This window comes from Trachemys scripta, chromosome 23, assembly GCF_013100865.1.
Source record: "Trachemys scripta elegans isolate TJP31775 chromosome 23, CAS_Tse_1.0, whole genome shotgun sequence".
In the NCBI taxonomy this organism is placed as follows: Eukaryota; Metazoa; Chordata; order Testudines; family Emydidae; genus Trachemys; species Trachemys scripta.
In genome coordinates, this window is record NC_048320.1 from 7648168 (window position 1) to 7670865 (window position 22698).

Consider the following 22698-nt stretch of genomic DNA (forward strand, 5'->3'; position numbering starts at 1 on the left):
CATCTCCCCATTTTACAGGTGGGGAAAACAGAGGCGCCGAGGGGGAAGTGACTCAGCCCCGGGCTCAGCGTCAATGTGCTGTTCCAGCCAGCAGGGCCCTTGTGCCTGGGCACTTTGGTTTGCACGAAGCCCGTTCTATCACAGGTGCTAATATGGGTCCCAGTCCCCACTGGAGCTGAACGCCATCTCTCCCAACACCCCCGTGAAGCAGGGAAGTGCCATTAGCCTCATTTACTGAGGCCTAGACCCCTCACTTCTATTGATTGCCACGTCCATTAAAACTAGTGGAAGTTAGGAACCTTGTGACCTTTGAGGATCCGGGCCAGAGAGCCTAAGGGGCAGATTGTTAAAGGTATTTAGGCACTAAGAGATACAGATAGGCACCTAGTGGGATTTGCAAAGGTGTCTGAGCTCCTAACTCCCATTGTGGGGGTTAGGCAGGTGTCTGGTTTAGGCACTTTTGAAAATACTACCATGCACTTAAATACCGTGAAAGGTCTGCCATGAAGTGACATGGCCAAGGTCACAGAGGCAGCCTGTGGCAGACCAAAGAACTGAATGTGGGTCTCCTCAGTCCCTCACTAGCAATCCAACCCCCAGGCTACCCTTTTGCAAACACTCCCCCGCCACGCCCACACAGCCATTCGCTACTGTGGTGACCATTCCCCTCCAGAAACAGGTTTTCTTCTCCTCGTTTAATCGCTCAGTGGCCCTGGAGCTGCTGGAGGGTCCCAGAGCAGAACCCGGGATCCTGAATGCTTGTTATCCGCAGCACAAGTACTGCATGGGATAGTGGCAAGGCCAGCTCTGCCCATGCTGGCCCCGGCCTGGCTTGCCCCCAGGAGGACGAGGGGAGGTCAGTCTGCGTGGCCCATCTTGTCTTGAGCCACTGTACTGAGTGTGCCAAGGAGTGGGGGGCAGTGGGGGTCTTTGTGATAGGGCATCGCCTTGGACCTCTTGCGGTTGCCATGGCTGTAACATTCCAAGCCAGGCTACCAGATTTACCCTGCGAGGTGCAGTTTAGAGACTGCACATGGCGGCACATCCTGCCACTTAAGTCACCTCCTTGCCCAGCGCTCAGCCAGCCCCGAGCTCTCCCCCCTCCCCTCCGCCCCAGTTCTTTTGCCTCGCTAGGGGCGAGTTGATAAGAGGCATCAACTCAGTTCCTTCTGACATGCTCTCTCCCGCCTGCCCCCGGCCCCTTTCTTGTAATCCTCCTTTTGCAGGGGCTCTCCATGGTGAGGGGGATGGAGCCACAGGCAGCGCGGCCGCCTGCTGTGCTTAGCCCTGTCTGTCGGGTGATGGAAGGAGACTGGGCAGCCTCCTGGACTTGCGTGGAGCAGCTCTTACTTGTCCTCTGTTTTCTGGTCGCTGAACCCAATTAACGTCATGTCAGGGAGCAGCAGATACTAGCACATTCCCACGAGGTGCCTTTGCAGGGAAAGGAGAGCAAAGCCCGGGATTCTGACGCAGGGAAGAGTTGGTGCCGTGAGTCACGACTGGAGCAGGGAGGCAGATGGGTGTAAATGCGGGAGTGTGTGTGTGTGGGGGGGGGGGCTGCTTCTCCATTCTCCTGCAGCTGGTGTCGTCACTTACACCAGTGCAAAGTCAGCCTGCTCGTGCTTTACGCTCACTTTGCTTGGGGTACACAAAGGCACGGCGCAGGGCAGTGGAGAATCCAGCCCAGGGAGTTTTTTGCAAAACAATGAATACAAAGTGCAAGAGGAAAGTGAGAGGATGTGATGCATGGCTAGAAAAGGTTAAACATCCTGCAAAATAAATAACCCTCCTAAGGCATGTGGGGAGATAATGTTTGTGGTTTTGTGTATTTACATATGTGTGAGTACGGTCCACCGATGTAATCAACAGTCTCTGCTTATGTTGTATTCTGATCATTCAGAGGTCAAAAGAACATCCTAGCATTTAAACGAATTGTAAACACGGGATATGGTATTCATCTCTCTTTGAAATGTACTGTGAATGGTGGAGGAACAAGCAAATTGCCGTATGTTAATTCGTATAGCTATGTACCAGTGATGGGCCTCCTTCTAAGTCATCCTAATTACCCTTTGTTCCCTGAGGAAATCCCAACTTGTCAAAAGACATGAAATTGTATAAAAGATCTTTGGGTCCTGAGTCTGTCATCTCAGATCTGCTTAGGCTTCATCAGGGGAAGTTTGAGTCGCAAGACTGAGGTCCCAGTTATGCTGATACGCCCTGAATATGAGATTTGGACATTGGACTATAACCTATGAGCTATTTCTGAAATAACTCTTTGCAACTACAAAGCTCACCATATCTGCTATGAATGTGGACCTCAATGAATTGAACTCTATGTCTGTATGTACATTGATCTTTTAACCATAGTCTCTCTCTTTTGTTTTTTAATAAATTTTAGTTTAGTTAATAAGAATTGGCTGTAACGTGTATTTGGATAAGATCGGAAACATTCATTAACCTGGAAGGTGATGTGTCCAATCCTTTGGGATTGGTAGAACCTTTTCTTTTATATGATGAAATAAGATTTACAGAAATTCTCATCATATTTGACGTGGGTACCTGGATGGAGGCCTGAGGCTGGATCGCTTTACGGGAACTGTGTTGTTTGGATGTCTGAGTAACCAGTAAGGTAATAAAGGAGCTGTTTTATGCTGGCTTGGTAAATCTAAGGATTGGAATATCCACCAGCTTTATGGGATTGTCTGCCCCATTCTTTGCAATTCGCCCTAATTGAGTGACCACAGTTGGCTCCCCACTAGGACCCTGGTCACAGAGGAACAAAATGCTGGCTGGAGCCCAGAACACATATTGCAAACTTCTGCTGTGCCAATGCACCTCTCTCCTCAGCTGTGGCCTGCTTACTGTTCCAAACCTGCCTTTCTTCCCCATCAGCTCTACCCATGCATGTCACTGCACCCCATGCTATTCCAACCTTAGCACCATCGACTGTCTCAGTGCTGTCTGACACCTCAAAGCCACCTACTGTCTTGAAGCTGCCTCGGTGCTGCGTCTTCAGAAAGGGATCCATGATAGGGACCTGCATCAGAATCCTTACTGCCAGAAAGGAACTCACAGCAATAAAACAGGAGTGCTTTCCTCTCTCCTCTAGCTTGCTCCAGGCTCCCTTACACAATTGTGCTTGACTGTGAGCTTGGTCAGGATGACCTCCCTGCCCCAGGCACATTTGGTGCAGTTCCCTTGTCCTTTCATTTCCCACCAGGGATAACAGAACTTTACTGCTCCCCAACTCAAAACCTAACTGTATTTTAACCAAAATGACCCAAACTGTCACATACCTGAAATGTAAATGAGGCCTGGCCCATTCAGTCACTTCCCCATGTTCACCAACAGATGTCAGCAGAGAGCTCCCTCCCCAATGCAGCCCCTGTCCGTCTGGAGCTCTCCTGCAGTTCTGGGCTGCTCTTCTTCCTAATCACCAACAGGTGTCAATAGTGAGCTCCCTGGGGCTTCAGGGCTTACATTTATACTGGTATTGCGACATAGGTAACCGAAAAGAGATGGGGGGAAGGGTGTCATTCTGGGTTCTTTTTGTGTTGTGTTCCTTTAAATGCAGGGGATATTCCCCACCTGCTGCATTTGTGTTTCCACTGGGGTGCAGAATGTTACAGAATGAGACATTCTCTCTCGCGCACACACACCCCATGGACTTGATATTCGTTCTTTCTTTGTTGTTCAGAGCTGGCGAAAGTTGTGTAGCTGTGTGTGATATTTTATGACAGTTAGTTAATGGACTGATTTGCATATTTGCAAATTATTTGCCTCTAGCCATAAACTTCTTCATAAAGAAATCATAAAGAAACCTCCCAAGTGCCCCCTTGTGCCCCAGGGTGCATAGGCGCTGATTCCGTGGGTGCTTCCCAGGCTTGGGAGGTGGGGCTGCAGCATGGTCCCCTCCCCTTCTTCCCAGGCCAGCTGTTGCATGGAGGGAAGGAAAAGGGGAGCAAAAAGAAGCCACCCCAGTGTTCACATCACAGGGGAGGATGGAGCTGAGCCCCGCTGAGCAGCTGGGCCCTTTCTTCTCCCCCCTCCTTTCCCCTCCCGCAAAAATGGTACCAGCTCCTGACGGGAGGGGAGAGAGCCCTGCTGGCTTCTGGCAGCAGCTGTGATTGGCAGCTGTTCCCTAGGGGGTGGGCAAGCCAGTGGGGAAAGCAGCCAATCAGAGAGGGTTGTCCCCCTGGCGGTACTAAAAATGTGCCCCCTCAACAACTCAGCTGGCAGTTTGGAGGTTGTATTCCCCAGCTCGGTGACCTGGCCCACGTTCAGCCCTGTGATGTATGTTCCGCGCCAGGTCTGGTTGTTTTCCAGTCCCCTTCCTGGTCACCAGATTTTTCACAGACACAAAAAGCAATAATGGATTTCCCAGTCTCAGTGACTATTGCTTCAGGTTATGGGAACCGGGGGAGGGGGAACCCCCCAAAGGGAACAAATACCAAGGGTGAAATCCTGGCCTTATTGGTGTTAATGGCCAAACTCCCCGTCACTTCGCTGGGCCCAAAGATTTCAAGTTGGAGAGAGAGTGAAATGTTCTTCCTGGCAGCCTCCTCCCCACTCCGGCACAAACCGTTCCCTCTGGAAAACAATGGGCCTCAGGGTGTGCAGAGCGTCACGTTTCCTGAGGTTGCTGTAATAATTCCCTGGCAGAACAACACACACACACACACACATACACACACCTTTTTTCCAGGGCCTGGTGTTTGACTGAGGCTTGTTGTGATCTAAACACAGCTTCATGTAAACAACACCCAAGTATCAGGAGCTAGGAGCCACCAAGTCTCCTCGCCGGACACCCTGGCCCGTGAGCCTTCTCCACACTCCGGCTTTGGCGCATCTCAAACACGGCAACAGCCACCTGTGGTTTGTGTCCACCCCTGATGTCCCATGGATTTAGGAGCGCGGCTATGAGCAGAGAGGGAGTACGCCCTAGGCACACCGAGACACAAACCCCATCGTCCTGCCCCAGAACTCGCCCCTCTCCCCTCCCACCGAGGCTGTGGATGTATCAGCCCACCCTCCTTTGGGGCAGGTACCATCGGGTATGCTATGTTTGTACTGCGCCTGTCGCATGGAGCTACACTGTGCTTAACTGGTTCTTAGGCGCTACCGTAATAAACATGATAATGACCAACTGGGTAATATTTAAAAACCGGACACTCCAGCAGGCGTGCCGGAACCCCTCCTGCCCCCGAGGCTCCACCCCTGCTATTCCCCCAAAGGCCTGCCTCTGCCCCGCCTCTTCCCCCCAAGGCCCTGCCCCCATCCACTCCTCTTCCCCCCTCCCCTCATCGCTCACTGCTTTTCCCCTCCCACTCCCTATTCCCGCCTGGGTCAGGAGGGACTCACCTGCAGAGCCGGAGCTGGGATCTTCAGCCCAGGTAGGAGGCTGGTAGGAGGCTGGTAGGGTTAGAGACCCTGTGCCTCCATGCCTCCCCCGCCCGCAGTAACTGGACATTGGGTGTCCAGATCTCTCCAGTCCCCTTTTTGACTGGACTTTCCGGTTGAAACAGGGCACCTGGCCACCCTAGATGATGATGATGATGAACAGCTCAGAGGCCAGGCATGATCTGGGCCTAGACTGTTTGTGTATTTCAAGAGAAGGTCTCGGAATGAGTTTGTGTGTGTGAGAGAGAGAAAGAGAGAGGGAGGGTATATGTGTGTGTGAGGATGTGTGTGTTATTCCTTTATGTTTTCCATTATGTTTGGGAGTGAGAGACCGTATCCCTCTCCCCAGGTGGCCAGGCTAAATTGGCTGCACCCGGGATGCCTTTTTATATTAATCAAAAGCAAAATAATAATAATAATGGCGTGAAATAACGTATTCCTGCTCCATCACAGCACAGTAGCAGGCTGAAAATGCCGCCTGACCCAGTCAATGGCTACCCTAGCCAGCAAATGTGCCACACGCTGTGCTGAGTGCGTGTGAAATCCGTGTGTGTGAGCTGAGTTTCGGTCTGCGTGGTCATGTGTCAGTGGAGGGGCTGGAGTGTGAAGTTGCGTGTGTCGCACACCTGGGTGTGTAGATGTGTGTCTATAGGCATACAGGTGAAGCTGTGGGGGGTGTGTACTTACACATCTGTGTAAATCTCTGTGGGTGTCTGCATGTGGAGCTGTTTGCACATGTGCGAAGCTCTGCGTGTGCCACGCGACCACGTGTATGGCGTGTAAGCACGCCTGAGTGCGGGTGCACAGACTGACCTCGGAGCTCCCTCGCTCTGTCTTGCTCGCTGGCTCTCTCACACTCTCCAAGGGGCGGCTTAGCATCCGTCTCCGTGGCAACACATTTTTCACATCCTTTAATACCTCCAGCCCCACTTGTCTGTTTTGCCTGGAGTTCCAATTAAGCAGAACACAGGCGGCCTCGGCCCTGCTGCTCCGGCTGGTGTGGGAGATGACACGCTTAGCTCGCCCCACCCACAGCCTCCTCTGGTGCCAGGCAGCTGGAGTGAGGCGTCCTGGTTGGGGTTTCCGGTAACAGCGAAGAGTAAAGGAGAGAAGAATACAATGTCAATAGCCCCCCTCTGGATAAACTGCTCTGCACAGGTCCTTGCAAGGAAATGTCTGTGCAGCTACTGAGCCTGCCATTAGGGGGAACCCATGTATGTTCTTTAACCTGATATTGAAGGCAGCGGTGTCTAGTGGTTAGAGTGTGGCACTAGGGGTCAGGACTCCTGGATTCTATTTCTGCCTCTGGGCTGTGCTCACCTGCTCGTTTAGCGTAATGGGGGACACTGAGGGTATAAATACCCTTAAAAATCTGGCCCTTCACTGGCATCACCTGTGCCTTTATCTCAATAGGTCTTGATCTGACGTTCCCTGTAATATGAAGCAGCTTCTTTGTGTCCTTTTGCAGTAGCAGTTCAATGCCTCTCTTACAGGGAAGGGATTAATTCAGTGATCCAACAGATCTGGACCATCTCTCACCCCAGCATCTTAAATCAATCACCATTACATCCAAACATGCCTAGCGGTCATCCTGGGAATTCTCTTTCATTAGAGCCCGATGTTTCTTTAGTGGAACAGGCGTTTTTTAGCTCATGAAATGAAAAGTCCAGAGAACGCTGCAATTTATCTCGGATAGCTCAGTGGGAAGCAGAGATCAAAGGCACTGAGATGGCCCCTATTCTCACAGCATCTGACAATCTTTAATGCATTTATCTTTATGATACGGGCAAGCGAAGTTCGACTGTCTCTGTTTTGTGGGTGGAGAACTGATTCACGGAAGCGAAGGGTTTGTCTGCACAGAGGGGAGGTGTAATTCCCAGGGCGGGCAGACCCCTAGAAATAGCAGCACGGCAGGGGCTCAGGCTAGCTGCCCAAGTACAATCCCACCTCGACCTCCAGATCTGTACTCGGCCAGCCAGCTAGAGCTGGCGTGGCCACATGGCTGTTTTTAGGTGTTAGAGCAAGGCGAGCTAGCGTAGATATGTCTACCCACACTGGGGCTTAACCTTTCAGCTGCTGTGTAGCTATGTCCGGAGCGTCTGTCTACACTGTACAGGAAACTCAAGCTCTGACTCAGGTGTGATTCCCCAGGCCCCCTTCCAGCCACACACAAATCAGTGTGATTCAGGTTAGCAAGCACCCAGGTCCTAGGATCCTGCTAGTGGGGTGGGTCAGAGTTCGAGTCCAGCCGTGGCTCGTGTCCACCCCAGGTCATTTTGCAGTGTGGACGCAGGTCAAGCGGCAGACTTGAGTCAGAAGGTCTGCGTGGTGCAGTTACAGGCACAGCTGTGAAACTCGGGTCCGGCAGTTGTCAAGCCAGGTTTACAATGCAGTGTGGAAGCTTAAGCACAGGCTTGGAACCAGGCCTGGGTTTATAATGCAGTGTAGATGCACCTTAAGGGACTTACTACGGGAAGCCTATAACAAAGAGGTAATTGAACTAGGCTCTCCTAAGTCCCTGCCTCACGTCCTAACCACTGGACCATCCTTTGTTCTCCAGTAGAGCTCAGATGCCACCAGCCCTTCACACACGTAATCTTGCATGACATTGCCCCAGATCTTGGAATTATTGTGGAGCTGAACATCAGATACAGCCCGCCCAGTCACGTGACTGTTTTCGGCCAGTCACAAGCCAGGATCGTCTTCTATTGAGGAGTAAATCATTAGTGTCTGCAAAGCGCTTTGAGAATCTCAGCTGGGTTGCCAAGTCTCCAGAATTGTCCTGGAGTCTCCAGGAATTAAAGATTAATATTTAATTAAAGATTATGTCATGTGATGAAACCCCCAAGGAATATGTCCAACCTAAATTGGCAACCAGGTCGGCTTGGGAGCAGTGGAATTCCAGAACAGAGTCTCACCTTCTTCTCTCCTTGGGATACATTCAGCACGGGCATAAGAACCAGCCAACCTATTATAATCTCCTGGCTTGGCGTGAATGAATAAGTAATTCCTGATTTCCCAACTGGCGACAGAGCATAGAAGATCCATTATCAGTCCTGCTAAGGTGCAGTTCCCTTCAGCTCACGGGCTACTGCTGCTTGCTTAGAACTCGTCAGCCAGCACTTCAAGCCCTAGTATCCCAGCTGTGGAAATGGGTTGTATCTAGTCTGTTGTCTGCCCCATGTGGATTCATTATACTCGGATGTGTGTCACACTCTGCCTGGCTTTACTTTTCCATGCTGCATAAATAGACATTTTAAAAGAGCAACAAGCAATTAAAATAAGCGTAGAGGCCTTCAGTATCGGTCTGAGCATTAAGACCAGCGATAGGCAAACCTCAGACTGTTCAGGGGGTTGGATAAATATCTGCATCCTTGTAAGTTTCTCCAAATGTATCTCTGATGTCTTAAGAACACAAGAACGGCCAGACCGGGTCAGACCAAAGGTCCATCTAGCCCAGTATCCTGTCTTCTGACAGTGGCCCATGCCAGGTGCTTCAGAGGGAATGAACAGAACAGGGAAACATCAAGTGATCCATCCCCTGTTGCCCATTCCCCCAGTTTCTGGCAAACAGGAGCTAGGAAACTTCAGAGCATGGTTTTGCCTCCCTGCCCATCCTGGCTAATAGTCACTGATGGACCTATCCTCCTGTTTTAGTTGGGCTGGACACCTCACGAGAACTAGCTTCCTCCAGAGATTTCGCCTGCTTCTTGTTTCTGACTAGGGTGGGAACCCAACATTTTTTCATGGCATTTCGGTGTGTCTCTTTCTGATCCCAGCTGGAGCTGTGAAAAGCAGAGTGGTCCCCACCCCCGAAATCTCCACGCTGACTGGTGCCTTGCTAGCAGAGAGACGACTGCAGCTCAGATTGTCTTTTCACCCCTGGAAGCGGCTCTGTCACTTCATTGGCAATGCATTGTGGGAAAGCTATTGTTGTATTGAATGAGAGAGGGCTTTGGGCCCAGATCCACACAAGGGTTTAGGTGTCTAACTCCCATTGATTTCTCCAGGGGCTATACTGGGCTCTCAGCCCACAAGAAATTTAACCATCCATGGATGTATTCAGACCGCGCTCATCTGGAATATCATCACGGGGATCCGTGGAATTACTCTGTGTTTATCCCAGTGTAGCTGAGAACAGAAGCTGAATTCAGGCCTGTCCTTCCGTCTTTCCGCAGCATGACATGGATGGAAACAATGATTTGTGTGGTTCATCAATCAGCTGGCCCTTCTCAAGCCGGCTTTCAAGGCCCCAAGGTTTCCTAAGTGAATTCTTCTTCCATAACACTCCCAAGCTCTCCCAAATCCTACCTCATTAATTACAGCTTCCAAAGGCGTTTCCTGCGTCTCCCACCATTGAACCCGTTTGGGAACAGAATTTCTCTGAGAGCTTCCGCTTTCCCAACTGTTTACAGCGTCCCAGCTGGGATTTCGGAGCCTGCTTTCAGTGTTGCAATCTGCTGGGCATGGCAGGGTCTCGGAGCTTGATTCCTAATAGCAAATCTACAAACTCCCTAGACCAGACAGTGACTCATGAAGCTCCCTTCCCTTTCTGCCTTCTGCCTCCACTGGTACCACAGTCACTCCTGTGGCTCCGGAGGAAAGGGTTTTGCATCCTTCCTTAAGATCTTAATGAAACTCATACATTTCTTGAGCATATTTCAGGTCCCATGATCTCCAAATCATAGAATCATAGAATATCAGAGTTGGAAGGGACCTCAAGAGGTCATCTAGTCCAACCCCCTGCTCAAAGCAGGACCAATTCCCAGCTAAATCATCCCAGCCAGGGCTTTGTCAAGCCGGGCCTTAAAAACCTCCAAGGAAGGAGACTCCACCACCTCCCTAGGTAACGCATTCCAGTGTTTCACCACCCTCCTAGTGAAATAGTTTTTCCTGATATCCAACCTGGACCTCCCCCACTGCAACTTGAGACCATTGCTCCTTGTTCTGTCATCTGCCACCACTGAGAACAGCCGAGCTCCATCCTCTTTGGAACCCCCCTTCAGGTAGTTGAAGGCTGCTATCAAATCCCCCCTCATTCTTCTCTTCTGGAGACTAAACAATCCCAGTTCTCTCAGCCTCTCCTCATAAGTCATGTGCTCCAGACCCCTAATCATTTTTGTTGCCCTCCGCTGGACTCTTTCCAATTTTTCCACATCCTTCTTGTAGTGTGGGGCCCAAAACTGGACACAGTATTCCAGATGAGGCCTCACCAATGTCGAATAAAGGGGAACAATCACGTTCCTCGATCTGCTGGCAATGCCCCTACTTATACAGCCCAAAATGCCGTTAGCCTTCTTGGCAACAAGAGCACACTGTTGACTCATATCCAGCTTCTCATCCACTGTGACCCCTAGGTCCTTTTCAGCAGAACTGCTACCTAGCCATTCGGTCCCTAGTCTGTAGCAGTGCATGGGATTCTTCCGTCCTAAGTGCAGGACTCTGCACTTGTCCTTGTTGAACCTCATCAGGTTTTTTTCTGCCCAATCCTCTAATTTGTCTAGGTCCCTCTGTATCCGATCCCTACCCTCTAGTGTATCTACCACGCCTCCTAGTTTAGTGTCATCTGCAAACTTGCTGAGAGTGCAGTCCACACCATCCTCCAGATCATTAATAAAGATATTAAACAAAACCGGCCCCAGGACCGACCCTTGGGGCACTCCACTTGAAACCGGCTGCCAACTAGACATGGAGACATTGATCACTACCCGTTGAGCCCGACGATCTAGCCAGCTTTCTATCCACCTTACAGTCCATTCATCCAGCCCATACTTCTTTAACTTGGTGGCAAGAATACTGTGGGAGACCGTATCAAAAGCTTTGCTAAAGTCAAGAAATAACACATCCACTGCTTTCCCCTCATCCACAGAGCCAGTTATCTCATCATAGAAGGCAATTAGGTTAGTCAGGCACGACTTCCCCTTCGTGAATCCATGCTGACTGTTCCTAATCACTTTCCTCTCCTCTAAATGTTTCATAATTGATTCCTTGAGGACCTGCTCCATGATTTTTCCAGGGACTGAGGTGAGGCTGACTGGCCTGTAGTTCCCCGGATCCTCCTTCTTCCCTTTTTTAAAGATGGGCACTACATTAGCCTTTTTCCAGTCATCTGGGACCTCCCCCGATCGCCATGAGTTTTCAAAAATAATGGCTAATGGCTCTGCAATCTCACCCGCCAACTCTTTTAGCACCCTCGGATGCAGCGCATCCGGCCCCATGGACTTTTGCACGTCCAGTTTTTCTAAATAGTCCTGAACCACTTCTTTCTCCACAGAGGGTTGGTCACCTTCTTCCCATGCTGTACTGCCCAGTGCAGCAATCTGGGAGCTGACCTTGTGCGTGAAGACAGAGGCAAAAAAATCATTGAGTACATTAGCTTTTTCCACATCCTCTGTCACTAGGTTGCCTCCCTCATTCAGTAAGGGGCCCACACTTTCCTTGATTTTCTTCTTGTTGCTAACATACCTGAAGAAACCCTTCTTGTTACTCTTAACATCTCTTGCTAACTGCAACTCCAAGTGTGATTTGGCCTTCCTGATTTCACTCCTGCACGCCTGAGCAATATTTTTATACTCCTCCCTGGTCATTTGTCCAATCTTCCACTTCTTATAAGCCTCTTTTTTGCATTTAAGATCAGCAAGGATTTCACTGTTTAGCCAAGCTGGTCGCCTGCCATATTCTTTCTACACATCGGGATGGTTTGTTCCTGCAACCTCAATAAGGATTCTTTAAAATACAGCCAGCTCTCCTGGACCCCTTTGCCCTTCATGTTATTCTCCCAGGGGATCCTGCCCATCTGTTCCCTGAGGGAGTCAAAGTCTGCTTTTCTGAAGTCCAGGGTCCGTATTCTGCTGCTCTCCTTTCTTCCTTGTGTCAGGATCCTGAACTCGACCATCTCATGGTCACTGCCTCCCAGGTTCCCATCCACTTTTGCTTCCCCTACTAGTTCTTCCCTGTTTGTGAGCAGCAGGTCAAGAAAAGCTTTGCCCCTAGTTGGTTCCTCCAGCACTTGCACCAGGAAATTGTCCCCTACACTTTCCAAAAATTTCCTGGATTGCCTGTGCACCGCTGTATTGCTCTCCCAGCAGATATCAGGGTGATTAAAGTCTCCCATGAGAACCATGGATATATGGTTCTCCCATGAGAACCAAATATATGGCTGCAACCACTGCTGCAATGCAACTGCCTCTGGGATAGAACCGGGCCACTTTTTAACAGCGCACAGCAACCCTTCACAACAGTTTAGGAGTGGCAGCATAGAATATTCCCCCCCGCCCCAGCTGAAACTGCAGTGGGAGTTCAGGGAGGCAGAGTATAACTGCCTGGGATAGAATTTGGCTAGGATACCACAGTTAACACCTCCTCTCTCAGGAACGGCTTCACAGGAACTTTATTGCCCACAAATGGTCTGGACTTCAGTTGCGAGTCTCATGCCAAAGGTGGCATCTCCGGAAGCACAGCATTGACATGGGTTTTGGTCTAACTCTGAAGGAAGAGCGCCCCCTACTGAATTGCCGGCTCTGCTTTCTGCTGCCATCTCCTCTAGCACCATCCTGGGGTTGGGACAACACCTTCAGCCCCTCCAAAACACGGGAGCACTTTGCATGACTATGTCACCTCCGCCAGCCAGCCTACGAGCAGCACCCACAGGTCTGAAGGGAGCCACAGGCAGTGAGGAGAAGTTGATCAGATGTGACAGCCTTGCAGGCAAGATTCCCCTTGGCCCTGATTTAACTGAATGGACCAGCCGTGTGAGGCCTGGTAGAGCAGGACTTCAGAGCTGCCCCAGAGATCTGCGTGGTTCTTTCCCCAGGAGTGCCAGCAATGTCAAGAGCATGGCTAAGTACTAATGCCATCCAGAGGCTGCAGCAGGAGCTGCACTGAACTTCTTTAGCACCCGTTATTCGAGGAGTTCAAGGCATTTTACAAACGTTACCCCGTGTCATTCACAATAATCCCCATGAGGCAGGGAAAAGACAGTCCCCATTTCACAGAGGCCCAGCGTGGTTCAGCGAAGGTCCCTCTCTCCGATTCTAACTACAACGGCACGCTCTCTCCCAAGCCAAGTCCTCGGTTATAGATAAACAATAACCCCCTGCTGATTGACAAGGTAAGCACAAGTCCCTATGCAAGCTGAAGACCTAACTCTAGGGATGTGATGCTACAGAGGGGCCTGGTGGATTCTCCATCACTTGCAGTCTTTAGGTCCAAGAGCTCAAAGAGAAGTTACGGGCTTGGTGCAGGGAGCAGTGGGTGACGTTCTCTGGCCTACGCTATGCAGGAGGTGACCTCTGTCACATGGGAGCAAGCAGCAGGAGGTTTGTCACGGGTGGCATTGCAGAGGAGGTTAGGGTGACCAAATGTCCTGATTTTATTGGGACAGTCCTGATTTTTGGGTCTTTTTCTTATATAGGCTCCTATTACCCCCACCCCCTGTCTTGATTTTTCACATTTGCTGTCTGGTCGCCCTAGAGGAGGTCTCGGCGGCTCTGCATGCTGCCTACTAGACTGCCCGAGACTGAGGCAACTGGTCAGATTTGATTGATTGTGAATTCTCTGTATAGGGCAATAATCTGCTAATCTGCCCCCAGAACTGACCCTCTCTCCCACTCCATTAGCAGAGATCTCAGACCTAAGGAATGGAGTCAGATTCTACATGCCTGACACTTCCCAGTGTCCGGGAAACACAGGCCCGTGTATTTACTAGCCTGCCAGGAATTACCGGGATCCCAGCACGGAACCAGTTCTCCGCAGGATGGAAAGGATCCTGTGAGGAGATATATTTGCTCTTTTCATTGTTTATTCTTCTCCTAACTCACTAATGTGCAAAACTCACTCGTTTGCAACTACCTTCTGTTCTCCATGCAGCCCCTCACTGCAGTCTGTAGGACTGGACGGGTGTTGCTGGGAGGCAGGACGGGGCCCCTATTGTGTTACGGGCTGATTCTGTCTCCAGCCCTGGCCCCTGTATGCTGCTGGGCAGGGAACGGGAGCTGGAGCTGTGCGGCAGGGGGCTAGGAAAGAATCATTCAGTAAGCACAGCACACAGCAACGCTGGGCCCAGGGGCCATTTGAGGGGATGTCAGGGTCAGGTGGGGTTGTGTCGGAGTGGGAGAGGTTGTCTCCTTAGCATATGCGGCTTCAGAGATTCCGGAATGCAGAGCAACCTAGAGCCCTTGGGGCTGCTCTAATTTGCAGCAGGTACTATTCTGCCCCTAGAGCAGATCTGAATTCGGAGGCTTCACCTTTGAGCCCCTCCCTCAGCCACCTTTGCCCCACTCCTCCTTCCAACCAGACTGTATGTTCTGTCCTGGGCTTCCAGGAGGCGCAGCCCTGAATCTCAGCCTGGGGCTGGGAAACATTTCCCTTTGGATCAAAGGGGCTATGGGGCTCATCTTCCAAGGGGTCAGTCACCCCACATCTCCAGCCGATGCCGATGGGCGCTGAGGGTGCTCAGTGGTGCAGGAACGCCAGGCACTATTCCAGTACATCGAAGGGAAGAGAATGGATTTATGACAGCTGTCCTTGCAGGAGAAGGACTCGGGGCTGTGTTTGGGGCCGGGGTCTCCTGTCTAATTCGGTTACAAGATTGAGACCATCCTCATGTTGCTAAAGGGTGTGTGGGGGGGGGAGGCAGGGGTTCACAGCGTGCCTGCTCAGGGCTCACTTGTGCCAGATGAGCACCAGCCCATGTTGCAGGTGGCAGAAGGGATTGGGTTTCAGGAGGTGCACACCCCTCCTTGAGAACCCAGGCAAGTCTGCTGTGCCATCCCTAAGGAGGGCACCTCCTGCTGCCCTTGCATGTCTAGTCAGTGTGGATGGCCAAGCAGTGGTGAGCCAAGGCCCTGCCTCCTCTGAGGTGGTTTGTGCCCCCTGGGGTGCTAGGAGAGCACAACCGCTGTGCTCAGGGGTACCCCAAGGCTGGGTCAGCATCCCAGTGAGGGAGGAGAGCAGGCTGCACCATGGTGCATCTTGTCCCTTCTCCCCCTGCACCCTGGGGAGTGCGCTGCTTGAGCTCCCATTGGAGCAGCGCGGCTCCATCCCACCCCCTCCCCATAGCTACACCCCCTAGGGCGAGCACAAGTCGAACTTCCAATTAAAGTCAGTGGGAGCTGCAGGTGCTCGGCTGTCTGCAGATCAGGCCCCATGGGTTGGGTTTTTGGATCCCTGCAGCCTGCAGGCTGGTGCCTGCACAAGAGCCACACAGAATTTCAGCAAGAACATCTGGGCGCAGCCCTTTGAAGGCAGGCTGTGGGGTTTTGCTGCTGTCAGCAAGGCCGCTGAGAGCACAGATCCCCTGCACGTAGAGCAGATGAGAATTAACCAGCTTTAACCCACAATTAGTCTGACTTTTACTTGTATTGCAGAAGTGTCTAGCAGCCCCTATCCTGGAGCAGGACCCCATTGTGCAAGGCGCTGTACAAACAGCACAGACAGTCCCCGCCCCAAGGAGCTGACAACCTAAATATCCAAGGATTGTTGTTTTCACAGGACATCTTCCAATCAGATGATGTTTCTTTCGGGTGTGGGGGAGAGGTGTCTTTTAACTAGATGCTCTATTACGGAGTCCTCCCTAACCGGATGGTTTATTTCGCAGGGGGACCCAGGGACATGGGATTCTCTTTACAAAGATCCTTCTATCCAGAAGGTTGTAATTCTTAGTCCTCGTGCTTTTCTTCCCTAGATCTTTACAAAGGCAGGTCAGCATTATGACCTCCATTTGTCAGATGGGGAAACTGAGGCAGGGAACAGGGAAGTGGGCTGCTCAGGGTCACTGAGTGAAACAGTGGCAGAGCCAGGAATAAAACCCATGTCTCCTGGCTCCCAGCCCTGTGCTCCGACAGGCTCTTGACACAGCGGATCCTCTGCTACGTGTTGCTGGCCAGCCCTCACAGGGGTGGCCTCTCTTCTTTACGTCAGCTCAGCAGGAACCCCCTTGCTGCCTGGATTCTTCCTCCTTTCACAGGCAACCAGATGTGATTTTATTTGGCTTTCTTGTCCTGGGAGAGTCCTCCCAGGCCCAGCAGGGAGGCATTCCCTGGGAGGCGGGGACAGCTGACCTCCGTGCCAGGGCTGCTGGGTGGGGAAACCCCGGCAAAACAAAATGAATAGAAAGTGATGGGGCAGCTACATTCTGGACCCCATGGGGGGAGGACAGCACTGTACAGGGGCACTAAGCGCCCTCTCTGGGAATGGGGTGGCCCTGAAGCATCTCTGCCTCAGTTTCCTCCTCCCCCCCGAGCTTTTCCACATGGGACAGTGTTGCTGATTCAGAGCAACCACTCGGACTCGTCACTAAACAAATTCAACCCCTGGCACGACAACAAAAGTCCAAACCCACAAAGATGCTTCTGCCCCTCCCGGGCTACTCTTCCACCCACCTCCCAGCTCAGATCTCAGTCGCTTCTGGGCTACCTTTAAGTCCTTCCGGATCTGTTAGAAGGTGCTGACTCCCAGGCTCTGGGTCGGATTGACCTTTTGTGGGCCCCCATGTAGTTGTTATGGGCCCCTTCCGAGTGTGGGCCTGGTGCCACTGGCGCCATTAAACCTAGTACAACCCAGGCTGCTTTCCCCAGAATCCTTCTCATGGTCTGCTCTTGGAGTCTCTTTCAGCTCAGCACTGCTGCCCCTTCTAGGGATCTCCCTGAAGACCCTACTTTGGGGCCTGCTCCCTGGAAGTCCTCCCTAACTGAGTTCTGGCCCAGCTATTCATCAGGCTAACATCCGACCCCGTGAGTGCCATGATGACCCTCTGCAACTTCCCCCTCTGGGAGGTCAGCTAATTGTGTTGGGAGGCGGGGAGGAGAAAACTGGGCCCTCTCCTATTAAAGGGGCCAGCCACCCTGTGCAGGTACCTCCCATTTCAGGATGGAAGGAGGTGGCTGTGTAGATGGGTGCTGCAGCAGGACGGGGTGAGCTGGCCACGGGCCTGCTCCTGGGTGGGGAGGTATGTGCGCATCGTCCCAAGCTTTACAGCTTCGGTTCCAGGGAGGAAGGAAAGTGACGACTTCGGGACGTGGGATGTGACCGGTGGTCAGTAGCCCAGTGCAAGCCATGGCCAAGGTGACCTCGGCCAGCTGTCAGCTCATGGAGCTCAGGAACAAAAGAGCAGCCAGAGTGGAATGGCGCCGCGATCTGTCTACGCTGAAGCGAGCGTTGCAGGGGAAAGGAAACGGCCCAGCCACTGATAGAAACTACCCGTCTCCTGCATGTGAGCCCCACCCTGCCAGCACCACCCCCGCCTTACCTGGCTTGTGCAACTCACCCAAGCCCTGATCTCCACCTGACCAGATACAGAATAGGCCAGTGCTTCTCAGCCTTTTCCAGATTCCCCCAGATTCTCCTCACATCTCGGTGGGATCCAGCCAGGACCCCCCTCCCATTTAGTGCTAGGAGAAGGGAAAGGGGGTTAGTGACCCCCTCGAGGATCCTATCCACAGGAAAAGGGCAGAACAAGTCCACCCACCCCTGGCCTGGGGGGGATCAAGGGCTCAGCGAAGGCTCTTCCTGGGGCCTGTTGCTCCCCTTGCAGTGGAATTCCCCGGACCCCGGTTTGCACCTCTCCAAGCGCCAGCAGGCTCTGGGCGCAGCCTGCAGCCGGGGACTCGCCAAAGCCACCCTGAGGGTCTGCCTGAGCTCAGCTAGGAGACTGGGGGAGGGGGAGCGAGAGCGGCTGGGCCGGGAAAGAAACCCCGAAGCGAGCATGAGCCTATGCCAGCTCAGCCCGGGCCGATGTGGCTCCCCGCCATCCATCCAGCTCAGCACAGCCCAGGCCTTTGTGCACCTTCAGCTGGCGGACGGTGCAGGGGAGAAGCTGGAGTCTGGGTGGGCAGAGGGGGCTGCATGGGGAGGCAGCTGTCTGCCCGGGGGGTGAGGGGGGGGGCTGGCATTCCCCTGGAGATGGAGTTGGAGAGCAAGGGGCCCAGTGCCCAGGAGCCAGATCCCAGCTTCCCCTCGTCTTTCCTTCTCCCTCCTTCTGCTCTTTTCCTTCCCACCTGGTCCTTCCTCTCTCCATCTTCCCCCTTCCCCATCCCCTTCTGTCCCCCCTTTTCTCTCCCTCCTCCTTCTCTGTCTTCCTTCCCCCCTCTCCCCTTCTGTCCCCCCTTCTCTTTTCTCTCCCTCCTCCTTCCCCCTCTCTCCTCCCTTCTGTCCCCACTTCTCTTTTCTCTCCCTCCTCCTTCTCTGTCTTCCTTCCCCCTCTCTCCCCTTCTGTCCCCCCTTCTCTTTTCTCTCCCTCCCCATTCCCCCCTCTCCCCAATTCCCTCTCCTCTCCCCTCCCTGTGCTGCATGGAAGGACTTTGGCACCGCGAGTGGCTCTTTCATCGGGCTCCCGCTACGAGCCGCCGAAGGGAGAGTAAAATGTTCCCTCTTATCTGCGGGGAGAGGCCGGCTCGGTGGGCAGGGTCTGGGCAGCGCTTATAAGCCGCCGGCCGCTGCGGGCGGCTCCCTGGCCAGGCGCTCGGGGCCGACGCGGGTGCCAGGATGCCCCCAGCTCTGCGGCTGCTGCTGCTCTGTCTCGGCGGGGCGGCTGCCTTGGAAGCCGGGCTCCTGCCCCCCGACACCGACGCCAGCGAGCCCGGGGCTGCCCTCTTCGCGCAGGACTACAACAGCTCCGCCGAGGGGGTCCTGTTCCGGAGCGTGTCCGCCAGCTGGGATTACAACACCAACCTCACCAAGCCCAACGCCGAGCGCCAGGTAGGAGCCCGGGCGGGGTCTCCGGGGGGTGTCTTTGGGGCCACGCCGCGGGCTGGCGGGGGAGGGGGGGCAGCCCCCCCCGGGCGGCCCAGCCCCTCCGGGGGGACCAGGTGCCATTCAGGGTCGGTGCCCCCCCCGCCCCTGCCTAGGGGCATCGGGCACTGGGGAAAGCAGAGCCGGGCCCCCACCCGCTGCCTGGCTCCGGCGGACTCTGTGCGCTCCTGCCTGGGGGCTGGCACGGGGAGGAGCCCCCCGGGGGGCTGCCGGGGAAGAAGGGGCATGTCGGACCGGCTGCGAGCTGCGGGGAGCGGACGCGGTCATCGCTCGGGACCCTGCAAACTAGACGGGGCGAGCGGCTGGCCGGGAAGCCGCGGGGATGGGCTGGAGCGCGGCTCCCCGGTGCAGCCCTTTCCCCGGGGCGGCGGCGAGGCTGGTGCCCGGAGCTCCGCGCAGCGCTGGGATGCCGCGAGTCGGTGCCCTGGCTGCTGGCTGGAGACGCTGGGGCGGACGCGTGTCCCTGCGTGGCTCCGCTCTGGAGACTTGTCCTAGCTCCGGGGCGTCTCCTTCCTGCAGTGGGATCCCGGCTCCCCCTGCCTGCCCATGCGGGGGAGAGCAGGGAGGGAGGATGGGGTCCCCTGGGCTGGGGACTCCCGGCTGCCATAACAGCCCTGGGAGCTCTGGGGTACGGTAGCCACAGGCTGCACTAGCCTGAGCCGGGGGCAACGGAGTGAATGGATACAGCCCCTGGCACCCACCTTCGGACCCAGGCCCTGAACTAAAGTTTCGTGCCAGTGCCCCTGTGTGCCAAGACCCTCGCTGCGCCAGAGGGCAGCCCGTTGCCCAGAGCTGCCAGGATCGGGGCAGGGTTGTGTTGGGCAGCCGAGGGTCTGGCCCATAGGTGATTTTGTATAGTGGGCATGTGTCGACATGCGTACCATGGACTTGGCTGAATGTGTTTGTGTGTCCGGACGTATCTGTATGTGTCCAACTTTGGTCTAGGGCCATGATGCCAACCCTTTGGTAACCCCACTGACTTCTGTTGGGTTGTACCAGGCATCTCAGTGAAGAGGCTAACGCTAGATGTGTTTGTAAGTGCGTGTGGGTGTTATAAATGTCTATATACATATGTGTGTGCAAATATGCATGTATATGTGGAAGTGCGTGTACAGTGTATAGATCTGGCCACAGGGGAGTAACGAAGTGTATGTGTGCATGTGGCTAGACGTGTATATATACATTACTCTGTTACTCTGTCAAATAATATACATACGTATACATATCCATATATATGTATATTCTTGGACAGGGTAACAAGCCTTGTGGATGGGGGGAAGTGGTGGACGTGGTATATCTGGACTTTTGATACTATCTCGCAAGACCTTCTCATAAGAAAACTAGGGAAATGCAATCTAGATGGAGCTACTATAAGGTGGGTGCATAACTGGTTGGAAAACTGTTCCCAGAGAGTAATCATCAGTGGTTCACAGTCAGGCTGGAAGGGCGTAACGAGTGTGGTTCTGCAGGGATGTTCTGGGTCCGGTTCTGTTCATTATCGTCATCAGTGATTTAGATAATGGCATAGAGAGTACACTTATAAAGTTTGCAGACAATACCAAGCAGGGAGGGATTGCAAGTGGTTTGGAGGGTAGGATTAAAATTCGAAATGATCTGGACAAACTGGAGAAATGGTCTGAAGTAAATAGGATGAAATTCAATAAGGACAAATGCAAAGTACTCCACTTAGGAAGGAAGAATCAACTGCACACATACAAAATGGCAAATGACTGCCTAGGAAGGAGTAGTGCAGAAAGAGATCTGGGGGGTCATAGCGGATCACAAGCTTAATATGAGTTAACAGTGTAACACTGTTGCAAAAAAAGCAAACATCCTTCTGGGCTGTATTATCAGATGTGTTGTAACCAAGACACGAGAAGTAATTCTTCCTCTCTACTCCACGCTAATTAGCCCTCAACTGGAGTATTGTGTCCAGTTTTGGGTGCCACATTTCAGGAAAGATGTGGACAAACTGGAGAAAGTCCAGAGAAGAGCAACAAAAATGATTAAAGGTCTAGAAAACATGACCTATGGGGGAAGATTGAAAAAACTGGGTTTGTTTAGTCTGGAGAAGAGAAGACTGAGAGGGGACATGAGAACAGTTTTCAATACATAAAAGGTTGTTACAAGGTGGAGGGAGAAAAATTATTTAACCTCTGAGGATAGGATAAGTAGCAATGGGCTTAAACCATCCTGGCTGCAACTTAGGTTGGACATTAGGAAAATCTTTCTAACTGTCAGGGTGGTTAAGCACTGGAATAAATTGCCTAGGGAGGTTGTGGAATCTCCATCACTGGAGATTTTTAAGGGCAGGTTAGACAAACACCTGTTAGGGATGGTCTAGGTCTAAGTTCCCTCTAAGCTGCGTGGCTGTGCAGCAGGCTATCAAGGGCCTGGACTGAAGAGGAGAGAGGTGCCTTTTCCCCAGCCCCAGCCCTGGAGCTGCCGTGGCCAGGGAGAGGTGCCCATGGGGAGTCCTCTCTCCCCGCTGCAGCCCCAGGGCAGCCTGCACCCCAAGCCCCTCATCCCCAGTCCCACCCCAGAACCTGCACCCCCAGCCAGAGCCCTTACCCCCCCACACCCCAACCCTCTGCCCCATCTCTGAGCCCCCTCCCACACTCCGAACCCCTCGGCCCCATCCACGCCACACATCACCTCCATATTGGTGCACATAACAAAATCCATTCCGTACATGGACGTAAAAAATTAGAGGGAACATTGGTCTAGATAATATTTAGTCCTGCCATGAGCGCAGGAGACTGGACTAGATACCGCTCGAGGTCCCTTCCAGTCCTACGATTCTATGCTTGGGGGGGGAGGGTGGATGTGTATGTACACATGCAAGATTCAGATCTAAAACCAAGACCCGGGAAGCCCTTATCCAACACTTCCCCTTTGCTGATGATGCAGCAGTGACAACCCACACAGAAGCTTATCTTCAAAACTGAATGAACAGTTTTTCCAAAGGCTGCCAAGACTTCAGGCTTACTATAAGCCTAGAAAAGACAAACATAATGAGCCAAGGAGTTGAGGAAGCACCGTCCATCAAGATCAACAACTATGAACATGAAGTGGTGACTGAGTTCACATACCTGGGCTCCACTATTGCAGTCAACCTTTCACTTGAAACGGAACTCAACATCCGCATTGGCAAAGCTGCCACAACACTGCCTAGACTGAACAAGACGGTCTGGCAAAACAACAAACAGACAGAACACACACAGAACTGTGTGCATCCTGAATGTGTTAGCAGCACACTTTTGTATGGGAGCAAGTGTAACCCACACACCTGCTGGGTGTGGTGTTCTGCCCCATCTAGTGGCACCAAGACCACTTAGAGAGAGAGATTAATGAATTTGCTCTACAGCCTTAGCTAACAGCCAATTGCCTTTTAGCTCATGTGGTAGAGGCTCATGCACTAAGCTCCAAAGGTCCCCGGTTTGATCCTGCCCGCCGACGACCGGGGTCTGTCAGCATTACACAAGACATGGACCTTGTACTCTCATCAGGAAAAGAGACTCAACAGCTTTCATATGCGTTGCCTTTGTC

General features: G+C 52.8%; 1 protein-coding gene across 2 annotated transcripts in view; it reads left to right on the forward strand.

Annotated features, from left to right (window-relative positions):
• Window positions 1-18882: 18882 nt before the first annotated feature.
• The window catches only part of ACE (angiotensin I converting enzyme), a 60290-nt gene continuing 56474 nt past the window's right edge, over window positions 18883-22698 (forward strand). For both annotated transcript variants that reach the window (XM_034755873.1, XM_034755874.1), the window contains exon 1: window positions 18883-19095. In XM_034755873.1, the coding sequence (XP_034611764.1) occupies window positions 18883-19095 (213 nt within the window). The remainder of the gene's footprint in view (window positions 19096-22698) is intronic.